The 11,975-nt window shown below is 48.5% G+C and overlaps 1 protein-coding gene across 8 annotated transcripts in view; it reads left to right on the top strand.

Moving 5' to 3' along the window:
- Window positions 1-6,343: 6,343 nt before the first annotated feature.
- Window positions 6,344-11,975, top strand: part of PAN3 (poly(A) specific ribonuclease subunit PAN3) — an 80,468-nt gene continuing 74,836 nt past the window's right edge. For 3 of the 8 annotated variants that reach the window (XM_066989736.1, XM_066989734.1, XM_048072843.2), the window contains exon 1: window positions 6,344-7,209. In XM_066989736.1, the coding sequence (XP_066845837.1) occupies window positions 6,801-7,209 (409 nt within the window). In that variant the 5' untranslated portion in view covers window positions 6,344-6,800. The remainder of the gene's footprint in view (window positions 7,210-11,975) is intronic. The other 5 variants (XM_066989738.1, XM_066989739.1, XM_066989737.1 and 2 more) reach the window with 5 other exon arrangements.

Genomic DNA, 11,975 nt, shown 5'->3' with positions numbered 1-11,975 from the left:
GCTGAGTGTAGGCGAGCAGAGGGGCCTCTCTTGGGCTGAGGGATATTTCCAGCGGCGGGTGAGAAGCCAGCCCCGGCGGCAGAGGACCTGTTGTGTGCCTCTGCCAGGCAGGGGAAGCAGCTGCCCAGCTCGGGGACCAGGCCCGGTGGGGCAGCGCGGCTGCGGCGTGGGTCTGTGTTTAGCCCCAGAGGGAAGGGGGAACTAGCGCTGCCCGCAGGAAGGTGCAGACAGAGCTACAGCTGCTCTGAGGCCATTTCACAGACGACTTGTGGAGGGGATAAAAATAAAGGCCTCCAGGTTCACCCACAGAGGCAACCCTCTGGGGACACAGACCTTGGTGGCCTTGCCCAGCGCGCAGCACTCCAGCATCTGCCTTCTCATTGCTTCTTGCTCGTGGTGTACAGAGGGTCCAACTAGCCCAACTAGCCCAGATTTACTATCCCCTGGTTTGTAGCAGGACCAGGTGCTTCAGAAGGGCAGGCAGATGTTCCTGGCTGCTGCAGCCATGCATCGCGTACCCCTGACAGAAAGTGGATCCCTTTCTGTGGGCTAAGTTTGTGCATCGCCCCCAGCTTCATCCCTGCTATTCCCTCAATTGTTATGTTTTTTTCTTGTTACGGACTAAGAACCCATTCTGAAATTCTACAAAACTAAACAATCCCTTGAAAAGAGCTTGCATGTAAGCAAATAAACTCAATGTCAGTAAGATGCTCTTAGCAACCTGCCAGAGATTATATCTCGAATGGATTTTTTTTGGTACTGATACTTAGTAAATAGCTTCTTTGGCATTAGGGAAGATTATATAAAAATGTAGATGGACCAGAGCTAGACAGGTATATTGTATGTAAAAGACATAGAAGACATCCCGAAGACAACTATAGGAGAAATGGAGGAAACGGCACTGAGGCCAGCATTGTTAGAGGAGGTGAGCACTTGGTCTCTCACAGGACTGCCTCAGAAATAGACTGAAGCAATAACATTGTACTCGGGTGCTGAAGACAAGTTTGAATTTGATGCAGTGCAAACGAAGGAGCTGAAGTGATTTGCAAACTAGGGAGGGACATATTTGCAAGGCCTCAGAAACAGGGAAAGGAAGCATAGGATTCTATAGGCCTTAGAGAAATCATTGGAAATAGGGAAATACCATGCTGGGACCGAGCTTTCAGAGGTGTTACTATGTCTTTGGCTTGCAGGTGGCCTTTTTTTTGGACACAGCCGCAGCATAGACGAGGTTGGAAGACACTTCTAGAGATCATCTAGTCCAACCCCTGCCCAAAGCAGGGTCAGCTAGAACAAGTTGCCCCAGGCCACATCCAGTTGAGATTTAAACATCTCCAAGGAGGAAGTCTTCACAACTTCAGGCAATCTATTCCAATATTCAACCAACCAGCACAGCACAGAAGCATTTCCTTATGTTTAGAGGGAGCCTCCCGTGTTCCAGTTTGTGCTCATTGCCTCTTGTCCTGGCACTGGGCCTCACAGAAAAGCGTTTGTCTCCATCTTCACTACTCTCCCCCATCAGGTATTTATACACGTTGATAAAATCCCCCCGAGCCCTCTCTTCTCCAGGTTGTGATTCCGGCCCTTTCACCCCCTTCTCATCTGTCAGATACCTCAAATCTTCATGGGAAACCCCCATCTTCATGGCCCTTCACTGGACCCGCTCCAGAAAGCCCACATCTTTCCTGTATGTTCTTGTACATCCCTTTCAATGGCACACCTACACAGAGGTTTTGCCCTCAAGAAACCAGGGTGCAGACAGGTTGTGCTTCTGTTCTGAAACTACCAGACATCTGCCCCAGTCACTGACTTCTTGTGGGGTCAGGTGGCACAGCAATGACCTGTCTGAACACCTACGTGTGTACCAAAACAGTGATTGCCTGCCCTTTGTTTTAAAATTTGCAAGTGAGCAAAGTGCTTTGTTTTCTCTTCCATCTGATGCGTCGCTGGAAGCTAGTGGGATTTCATTAAAGACATTTTGCCTTTTCATGGTTTCAACGAGTATAACCTGACATTAACTTTCTTGATCAGAACTTATTACAACCTGCATTTAATTAACAGAACCTGTCACTGGTGATGCGGCTGTTCTGGTACCAGAAGTCTTGATATACATGTCTTGTTTTCAGTTAAAAACCTTCTGCAAAAGATGTCAGTAGCTAGTAGAGTTCATATCTACTGAATGTAGCCAAAATAAATGTATAATATCCAGTATATAAATTTAGTCCTAAAGATACTGGCAGAGGAGGTTCAAAAATCTCATACATGTGTAAATGACCATTAAGTATTCTTTTGAGTCAGCAAGTTTCTATTTTTCCCCTCATGGGATGGTGGCTTCTGTTACCAAGGATTTTATCCAAGATATGTCACATTATGGTATGGCCTTCACTGCAACGGTTAGATAAAGCCAGCTCTGGTGGGAGTAGCCACATGGTAAAAAAAACTCCCTAGCTAAACCATATGAATGGGTTACCAGCACCGTGAAACTAGGCTAACGTTTTATTGCTTGTACTAATATGAACTCTAGCCCAAGGCTAGACCTCCCCCCATACATTATTAACTTAGGTGTTGGCATACATTATTAACGTAGGTGTTAGCAGGAGCACTTCAGGGTCAGCTCCTGACATGCTACTTGATTTGAATTCAAAACTTCACTGAGTTGGCATGAATTTGTTTTCGCATGTGAATGGGAATCTGGCTAGCAGCAACATTTGGTTTCTTCCACGTACTGCTAGCAAAGGCAACTCCCTTGTCAAGGACCCGTAGGAACTGTCACAGCAGGTTGGCCCACTCATTACTCAGTCCAATATCCTGGCCGCCCTATTATTTAGTCTCAAACACTTCAAAGGGAGATTAAAAAAAATCTCATTTTGTGGAATAATCTCAAGAGTGGCAATTTCCCCTAGAATTCAGACACCATTTGGTTTATATCCTGAGCTATCAGGCTTCATTGCTCTTCCTTCAAAAAATAAATTAACAAATGTTAAATTCTTGTCTAATATTACGGTGGACTCTGATCATGCTTATATTTTCATAAAACTTGCTAACATTTTTTTTCCCTATTTATATACTATGTTAGACTATAAAGGTTAAAGTCAGATTATGCAAAAACATATAAAAATATATTTCCCTTGATCTGTTTCAATAACATTAAGGAAAGACAGTTTTTTTAAGTAGAGATAATATCTACTAACATACCAGCTGGTACTGCTGAAAAGAAAACAGTGCTTTTCCCAACTACTTGGCGGTTTAACAAGCTTCCTACCTACAAAACTTGTCTCGCCTATGCTGTAAAAAAAAAAAAAAAAAAAAAAAGAAAAAGAGCTAGTATAACACCATCACTTGAAAGGTATTGTTATTCATTTGTATTATTTGATGCTTAGCATGCACTTCAGGATCTGTTTCCACATGATTTACTGAACATGTCAATTTTGGGTCAACACAAAGAGAAACTGTCACTCTCAATAGCAGACGCAGCTTTCTCAACACTGAATCTAATGTTAGGGGAGAGCTATTTGGCACTTGCAACCTGCTTTGGCTGGGGAAAAGATCTCTTGGCAAGGCTTTCCTTCTCAAAGATTCCTCCTCCTCCCCCCCCCTTTCTTTTTTTAATCTCATGTTTTGTTCTCTCACAACAGCTCTGTCACTTGGTTATGTCTATATGCGTGCATACAAGAGTATTTCCCCCTTTCTGGGTCAAAAAGCACACCACATTTATGACTTGACTACAAACTGGGACAAGACCCAGGGGCATCTATCTGTTCCTCCTTTTCTTTCTCCCTGGATCTTGTGAAAGGTAAATCTGTGTGTGTGCCCAAGAGAGGAGCTGCAGTGTTCCCTGTAGAGGTGCCAGCTTCAATAAACAGGGGACTTGTTTTGCCAAAAAAAAATGGTAACATCATCAGTCACTATTCTGCAGGAATGCCCAGTAAATCTCTGTGGACTGCACATGGCAGTGGAGCAGGTTCAAAGACACCGAATGGCTGATGGGACTCCCGTGGCATTCTGGCTGGCCAGCAGGAACAGGCAATGGAAATAAAATTCTGGAGGAGAACACATAGTTACAGTTAATGAGAAAGTGTCAGGGTCCCACGTGGACACTCAATAGTTGCAGGTCAGCCTTCAGGTCAAGGCCTTACCAGAAACGAAGAGACAGGAGAGGTGAGAGCTTGCCAGGGCCAGAAAAAGAGGCTCAGGCCATCTGCAGCCTCTTCCCGTTATTGGCTCTGCTCTGCTGGCCAAGAAAAGACAAAGGACACTTCCAAGCTGATTTCATGTTTGGTAGGAATTTGATGCTCACTTCCACCGACGTGGGGGGAGGAGAACCCAGACACCCATTGCTCTGTACCACGTATCTCATTGCTACCTGTGCACCCTCGCTGGCAGAATCATGTGCCACTGCCCAGTCCACTGTTTTAACTCTTCCTGCATCCACGGTGAATGTTTCCAGCCTCAACCACAGCTTGCAGACAGAAAAATGTGGGTCGTGTATACACAAGCCCATTTGTTCCTAACCTTACCGTGTATATGCAGTATTAGACATATGCATGGATCAGCAAAAGAGCTGTGGGAAAAGCAGATTCACAAGGTTGAAAACACAGGTTAGAATACACTTCAGTGATGGGAGCGGCTACACAATTGAAGTCTTTGCTTGGAAGAATTTATTTCATGCTCAACCAGTTTACCCAGAAAAGGTATTTCCCTATGTGTATCATGAAATCTCTTGTAAGATAACTTGATACCATTAAATCCACAGTACTAAAGCTCTGGATAAAAGATCCACGGGTCTTGGAAAAGCTCTGGGTGAAAGCTGAAATTTTTCTTCTCCCTTTATTAACATCTTTCAAGCACCCCTTCCAGCCTCCTCATGTGCATCTATAACTTGGCCCCTCAGTCTGATCTTTCTGGAGGGAAGGGGCTTTTTTCAGGGGACATCATTCTTGGAATGAGGTGTGATAAAGACACTGCTGAGAATAGGACTTCAGCTGCAGGTGATATTGGGTTCCTCTCGCTCCCCACACCTGGCGTTACCTCAGCATATCACTTTCTGCTTCCCATTCCCCTCTGTGAAACCCCTAACCCACAAAAGCCTCAACTGCCTGAGAACTCTACCCTTCTCTACTACCTTCCCAGGGAATGGATGATCAGGATAAAGGGAGAGAAAGCAATGCACTAATGCACTTTCAGCCCTGCCTTTCGCCACGGCAAGAGCTGAGGGACGTGTCACCCATAGCTGCAATGCCCCCCTGTGCAACCAAGTCCTTGGCTTCACCCCTCAGAGCAATAACGCTAACGACAGTGGTCTGAGTGATACACAGCTAAGTACTGCTGTGAGCACTCAGCAAAAGCTGCTGGGACTGCCTCTGATTTGTGTACTAAAGCAAACTGCTTTTGGTTATCTACGACGGTGTATGTTCTGACAAACATTTCTCATGGTTGAAGCCTTTAGGAGGGCTCTCTTCACTGTGGAACCCGCTGTGGTTTGTATCTGAGCTCCTTCTGAGACGTTGTAATAAAGAATCTAACAGGGCCTTCCCTCCCTGTTGCTACTTTTCTAAACTTATAGGAACATTGTATCTGTAGCACCTTTGCCATATACAGTTGAAGGAAGCAAAAGGCTGAAAATTTTTAGGGAACAACAGAAATATAAGGCCCTTCATATTGTTTTCTTGGGATGCCAGGCTAGCATTGGAGGTTAACTCTTGTCACCTCGCTCTGCTCCAGTTTTCTGTCAAATCTTCTTTCTGCAAAGCAGCAGCTTTTTTTTCTCAGCTGGCTTGTAAGCTTGGAGAAGGTGCCCTCTTGACTGCAAGAACTTGAGATTTCAGCTTAAGGCACCACTACTTCTCGAAGACTTCATCTGAGGAAGAAAGGTTTCAGCGTGACATTTAACAGCTCACTTATTATTCTTTTATTTATTTTTTTCACACAAACTGTCAAACCACTTTGGAGGCAGACTGTTTTTTATTTTAAGAGAGGATACAACAAAAGACAAAAAAGCGATCTTAGTTCCACACCAAGCACTTTTCTTACCAAACTACTGTCAAGCGCGCGTTAAAATATGCTTCCCCCACTATATATATACCATTTCGGTGATTGCACCGCGAGCGATGCCAGCACTCTGAGGAACATTTCAGAGAACCTGGAGCCGCTGTGGCGATGAGTCACGGAGGACTCCCACAGCAAACCCTCCTCGCTCACGGGGAAACACTTGGAGCACCCCGCTAGGAGGTGGCGAGCCCTCCTGTGCCCGAGGAGGGTCCCTCAGACGCGCGGGGCAGCCAGGGATGGGAGTTCGGTGCCGTTTTGAGGGGGAACAGCCGCGTTTCTCGCTCAAGGCGAGCAACGAACGCGTTGTGGTGGGGGAGCCGGCCCCGCACCCTCACAGCCCGCCCGGCGGGGTGTCCCGGCGGGGTGTCCCCGCGGCGGCCGCTCCCCGCCGGTTCCCCCCCGGTTCCCCCTCACGCCCCCTGCCCCGGCCCGGCTCGGCACGGCCCGGCGCTACCCGGCATGCCCCGCGCCGGCGCAGGCGCGCCCGGGCGGCCGCTGAGGAAGAGGAAAATGGCATAAACAACCCCGGGAGCGCCGAGGAGCCGCCGCCGCCGCCGCCCCCGGCCGCGCTGAGAGGAGCGGAGGCTCCCCCCCGCCCCCTCACCCTCCTCCTCCTCCCCCCCCCCTTCTCCCTCCCTCCCTCGGAGCCGCAGCCCGGGGTGACGGCGGTCCCCGCGCCCCTTCCCGCTCCCCGCCCCGTCCCTCCCTCCCTCCTTCCCCATGGTGCCGACCCCGGCGGCGGGGCGGGTGCCATGAACAGCAGCGGCCTGCCCTGCTCCTCGCCCTCGCCGGTGGTGGGGCCGGTGGCGGCCGGCGGGGCGGGGACCGGCGGCGTTAGCAGCAGCGCCAGCAGCGGGGCCGTGAAGCTCAAGTTCTGCCGCTACTACGCCAAGGACAAGACCTGCTTCTACGGCGAGGAGTGCCAGTTCCTGCATGAGGAGCCCGGCGCCGCCGCCGCTCCCCTCGGCGGGCTCCCCCTCGGCATCCCCCCGGCGGCCACCGCCGGGCCCGGTTACTCGCCTCACGGGGCCAGCCCGGGCCCGGCGGCGGCGGCGGTGGGGCCTAAGAAAGCCGAGCTGGGGGCGGGAGGCGGCGGCGGAGGAGGAGGAGGAGGAGGAGGAGGAAGCGGCGGCGGGGGGCTGGACGGCCCGCGGCTGGCGAGTGAGTGGGGCCGGGGGTGGCCCCGGGGCTGTGGGGAGCGGGTGGGAGATGGGGGGCGCCCCGGTCCTGCCGGGGAAGCGGCTCCCGAGCGTGCTGTGGTGCTACCGGAAACAAATAACAGCCATGGTGGCGGCGGGGCCTCTCCCTGCCCTCCCCCGGGCCTCCCCGGCCGCCTGTCTGCATCCCCGGGGGCGTTTTTTGGGGGTTCCCCCAGCCCCCCCCCTCCTCCCCCCCCACCCGGATGCGGTGCCTCCATCTTAGCCCCGTCCGCCAGGGGCAGACCGACGGGGAGAGGGGACGGGTGTGGGGAGAAAGGGCAGGAGCCCCCCTTGCAAACGGGATGCTGGAGAGGGGATGCCCTCCTGTCCCCCTCCTGGGGGGCTCCTGGGCATTGGCTGCCCCTGGTGCTAGGTTTGGGGTGCCTTTAGGGAGCCCCCCCAGCTGGGGAACCGCTCTTGCGAGGGTGGTAGCGCAGGGGCAGCTGCCTGGTGTGCTCCTCCAGGCCACCGGAGTTGGGTCTCAGCTGTTGGAAGTTTTGAGCCTTCTTCCCCTTGAAATATTGTTACATCGCAGGCGCGTGTCACTTTGTAAATCCTAAAGCTGTAACAATTTAGATGTGTGCAAGCCATCCGCTGCTGCAAGGAGAAATTGCTTGTACATTGTTTCTGACTTTTTCCTGCCTTCATTCCCTGCTTGCTCTCACCTGGTAGGGGTTCAGGGTTCCTGTGTGCATTGCAGGGCAGTTGCTGGTCAGTTTCGTGGTGGCTGAATAGATGCTGATTGTAGCAAGCTGGTTTTAAGAACAGTTCGGTTTGTAGTGAAAGCAGCAGCAGCACTTGAAACAACAAAGTCCAGCAAGCTATTAAAGCTTCTTCAGAAATGTCATGCTCTAAATGAATACATTAAGCTTGGTTGCATTATTGATTTCTGTCATAAACCTGGTATTTGTTTACATTAAGTGACTCAACAGCTAAATGGCCACAACCGTGCTTTTGCTGAAATTAAGATGCAGCCATGTTGAACATCCTGTGTATAGCTCTCAGCGCTCGATACGTTTCAGGTACTTGTAACTGCTTTTTCACCAGGTGTAGTGAGCTCGTGCCATTGAGCTATATTGTCCGTGTAGTTGGTAGCTGGACAGTACCTTGTATTAGTACAACACTGTCATGTCTACTCTTCCAGGAGAACCCTAAAACATAGAATTGCTTAATGCTTTCTGTTAAAAGATACGATTTTTGATTGTTTTATCAAACTTCTGTTGTTCAAAGTGAAGTCTATGCTGCTTTTTTTTTTTTACGGGTAGATGGGAAACACTCAGCAGCTATCATTTGATCTCTGCTTGTTTTTTTTTTTTGAACAGAATTAGGCTTGAGATGTGTAGGTGAATAAAAATGTAAAAGTAAATAGTTAAAATCTGCTAAGCTAGTGTATCCAGGCTTGTGGAGAGGGTTTATAAGCTGACCTGGGGATAAAAGCTTCTATATGAGGGATTTTCTTCATTTGTTCTCATAAGAAAGAACTCTAAAAGTTGCTCAAGTCCTAAACCTAAGAAAAAAACTCAGAGTTTGTGTGCTCAACAGTTGATATTGCTGAGCAGTTAAACTATTTGGAAACCACGTGTTTGAGTATGTATCAGCCCGTCAGAGGTTTAAAACTGCATGGAGCTCTCAGCAGTTGCCCCTGTTGTGAGGGCACCAAGAATGGGCAAACTCCCTGCAGAGTTATCAGTGATTCCCTGCAGGGAAAGGCACCTTGCTTGAAGTTACAGGAGGCAAAGGCTTGGACTAGTAGGGGGGAGGGTCTTATATCAAGGAGTCTACCTGGGAAAAAAGAGTAAGGAAAGGAAGGAGAGACAAATTCTAAATGAAGAGCCTTAGAGTGGGCCCAGTCTTGCTTCTAAGCTTCCTTGCGTCAGTATGCATTTGTGAAAGAAATAAGGAAGATACTTGCTCAAAATGTGGAGCTGACCAGTATAGCTACTGACAAGTTCATCTCTGAAATTCTCATTTTGCTGGTGGCCCACGGTGTTACTATTACAATTTCCAAGTGGATGCAATGAAAGCTGTATTTTTGCAGATGTAGAAAGCTATATATCAACTTCTATTAAACAGTAAAGTTCTGGGTTAAAGAATGTGGAATTAGGAAGTGCCAAAAGGTATCCTTCCTGTGCAGTCTCACTGCCCGTCTTCCCTAATGCAGAAGTATCGGGGTGGCCTCCAGTTAGGCACCTGCGTGTGCTGCCTTCTCTCCCTTCTTCCTCACCGGACCCCAGCATCATTCAGTGCACGGAGCAGATAATGCTCATTGAGTAATTAACTGTGCAGTCCTATTTATTGTTAAAAGTGGGTCAGCGCCTCATTCTAACATGCGTGTTACTCTAATCCTGCTTTGAGTACAGGATTATTAATTTGCTTATAGGTTTTTCTGTAGTAATCGCAAAGACTCCCCAAATACTGACTTGTTTTCAGAACACAGGTGATGGGAACATTGATTGATAAGGAGAAGTACAGCAAAAATGCAAGAAATATTCCAGGGCAGAAGTGTTCCAGTACAAGGGTATCAAGTGAAACAAGCAGGTGACATGTCCAGAGCTAACCAACAGAGATTTCTTCACATGGCGTGTGGTTAAACTGTTCTGTGCCAGAGATGGTTTAGATACTAACATCTGACAGGGGTTCAAAAAGTCATCAGATATTATTGGAAAAAAACTCTTCCTTAGACTATTAAATGTGAAAAAAAAAATCATTTGAGTCAAACTCATTTTCTACCATGTATAGTTGAGAGCCTTCAGGGAACCTCTGCGTCATCCTCACCTCGAGTTTATGCTTTTGTCTACATGCCCACCATTGTCCAGCCTCAGAGGTGATGCAGAAGGCTAAATGTGTCTTTGGCCTGACTGCTGTGGCTTTTTATGTTCTCGGGGAATGAGACTGACCATGCTGATGAACTCCATCCACTTTCAGAAGGTAGCACCCCTGCCCCTAAAGCACTTTGTATTTGAAGCACATGTGCTCAAAGCACTGTTCCTGCTCTTTTGGTGCTGTGAGTGCTCGGCCTCCTGGGTGCAAGGTGTCCAGCTGCCTGTCTGCAAAATAAGAAGCACAGCTGCTAACTGCCTGACCAAAGTTTGATTTTAAAAAGAAGTCCTTTTCACATAGGACCTCTAACCAAAAAAGGAAAGAGAAAATATCAGAAAAAGTTTCCTCGAGATTTGTTAGTGGCCAAAACCTACGCACAGCGGTCTTCTGATAGCCACAAGTCCTGAGTGTCAGCCCAGGTACCGGGCAGAGTAGCAGTGGTATCTAACCTGAGAGGACTGTAGGAGTGGACAAGGGGGAAATTACCATTCCTTGGCATTTAGGGGGAAGGATATGACGGACAGGGTTTTAAGGAGCAGCTCAGGAAAGGATAGGTAAGAGGCATGAGAAATTTCTCCTCCTGTGTCTGCTCTCTGTTCCGTTTGAAGCTTTACACCTTGTGTAACGAGCAGGTTGGCAGCCTGTGTTACTGCCTGCCGATGGCTGGTTCCCAGAGCACTTGGTGCCATGTGAGGGAGGGTCTAAAGAAAATTGTCGCTGTTACTAAAATCTATCATGTCTGTACACAAGCTGGACAAGTTAAAGCTGTACAGACAACTGCAGTTGTGAAATTACTCTAAAGTGAATAAATACAAATGTAATACTCTTCTGCACACGGGCCTCACAAAAGCTGTATTGCACTGATAGAAGCGTTCGCTGCTTGCTGCAGTGCTTTCTGTGCTGTGAAGCACACGATACACGGCAGTAACCGTGAGTGCTGACTCTTTAGCCTGGTGCCTGACTTGTCTGAGCACAGCCCCGGAGGAGGGCCGATGGGCTGAGCGCTGCAGGCGTGCTCAGTTCTGCCGCAGCGGGCTCCGGTGCTGCTGTCCACTGAGGAGCACGCAGGAGCTGGCCACAGGCACGGTGCTGCCGCTGCCTCTCCTTCCCAGGCTTCTGAGTCTTGTTCTCTCCCAAAAAGCCTTCTTCTAGGAAAAAGGCGTTTAAACCAGGCCCCTATTTCCATAACATACCCGCAGTACTGCTCTGTTTCTCCACAGCTGCTGAGGAAACCTGTCTGCGCGTAGGCTTTGTCCGTGAGGAGGTGGAAAGGAGGACGATGAAGGCTTGGGTTGCGTTGGGTTAGCCTAATAAAAGCATGATTGCTGTTTTCACAGCCCGCAAGCTGTGTTAGAAGGCCAGTCAGAGCAGCAGTGGGTATTGACGGCCGCTGTAGCAGCTCTGTATGCAATCACTTGGCAGTTAGCTTAGTGAGAATTAGGGCTTAGGTTTTGGTAAATCCATAAATAGGCTAGGCTTGGGGTGGGAAGAGCCATACATTTGTATTCTGTTTGTTTTTTTTAAAGGTGTTTAAGTCTCTACCAGCCCATTCTTCTTCAAACTAAATGAAATAGTGGATATAGAGAAAATGGGAAGATAAGCCATTCAGCAAAATAGATATTAAAGGTAATCTGTTGGATTACGCTTCTTAACGCAATGAAACAATGGTCAGAATTATTCTAAATACGGATTTTTTTATCATCTCTGGTAGTGTTTGAGTACTTACAGCTTGAAATATTTAGAAACAGGTATCTCAAACTTTTTAATGTAAATATATTGGTGGTGTGCCATGTGCTAGTCACTTTTTCCCTGGGTTTGTTTCTTCTTTGCTTGAGTACAGAAAACAGGTATTGCAGTCAGGAGAGAGGGTTGAGAATTCCTTCTGCAGGCCTGCTTGTCCTTTTAGCA

The sequence above is a fragment of the Anser cygnoides genome, chromosome 1, assembly GCF_040182565.1.
Source record: "Anser cygnoides isolate HZ-2024a breed goose chromosome 1, Taihu_goose_T2T_genome, whole genome shotgun sequence".
Classification (NCBI taxonomy): domain Eukaryota; kingdom Metazoa; phylum Chordata; class Aves; order Anseriformes; family Anatidae; genus Anser; species Anser cygnoides.
This window is presented reverse-complemented; position numbering and strand designations above follow the sequence as displayed.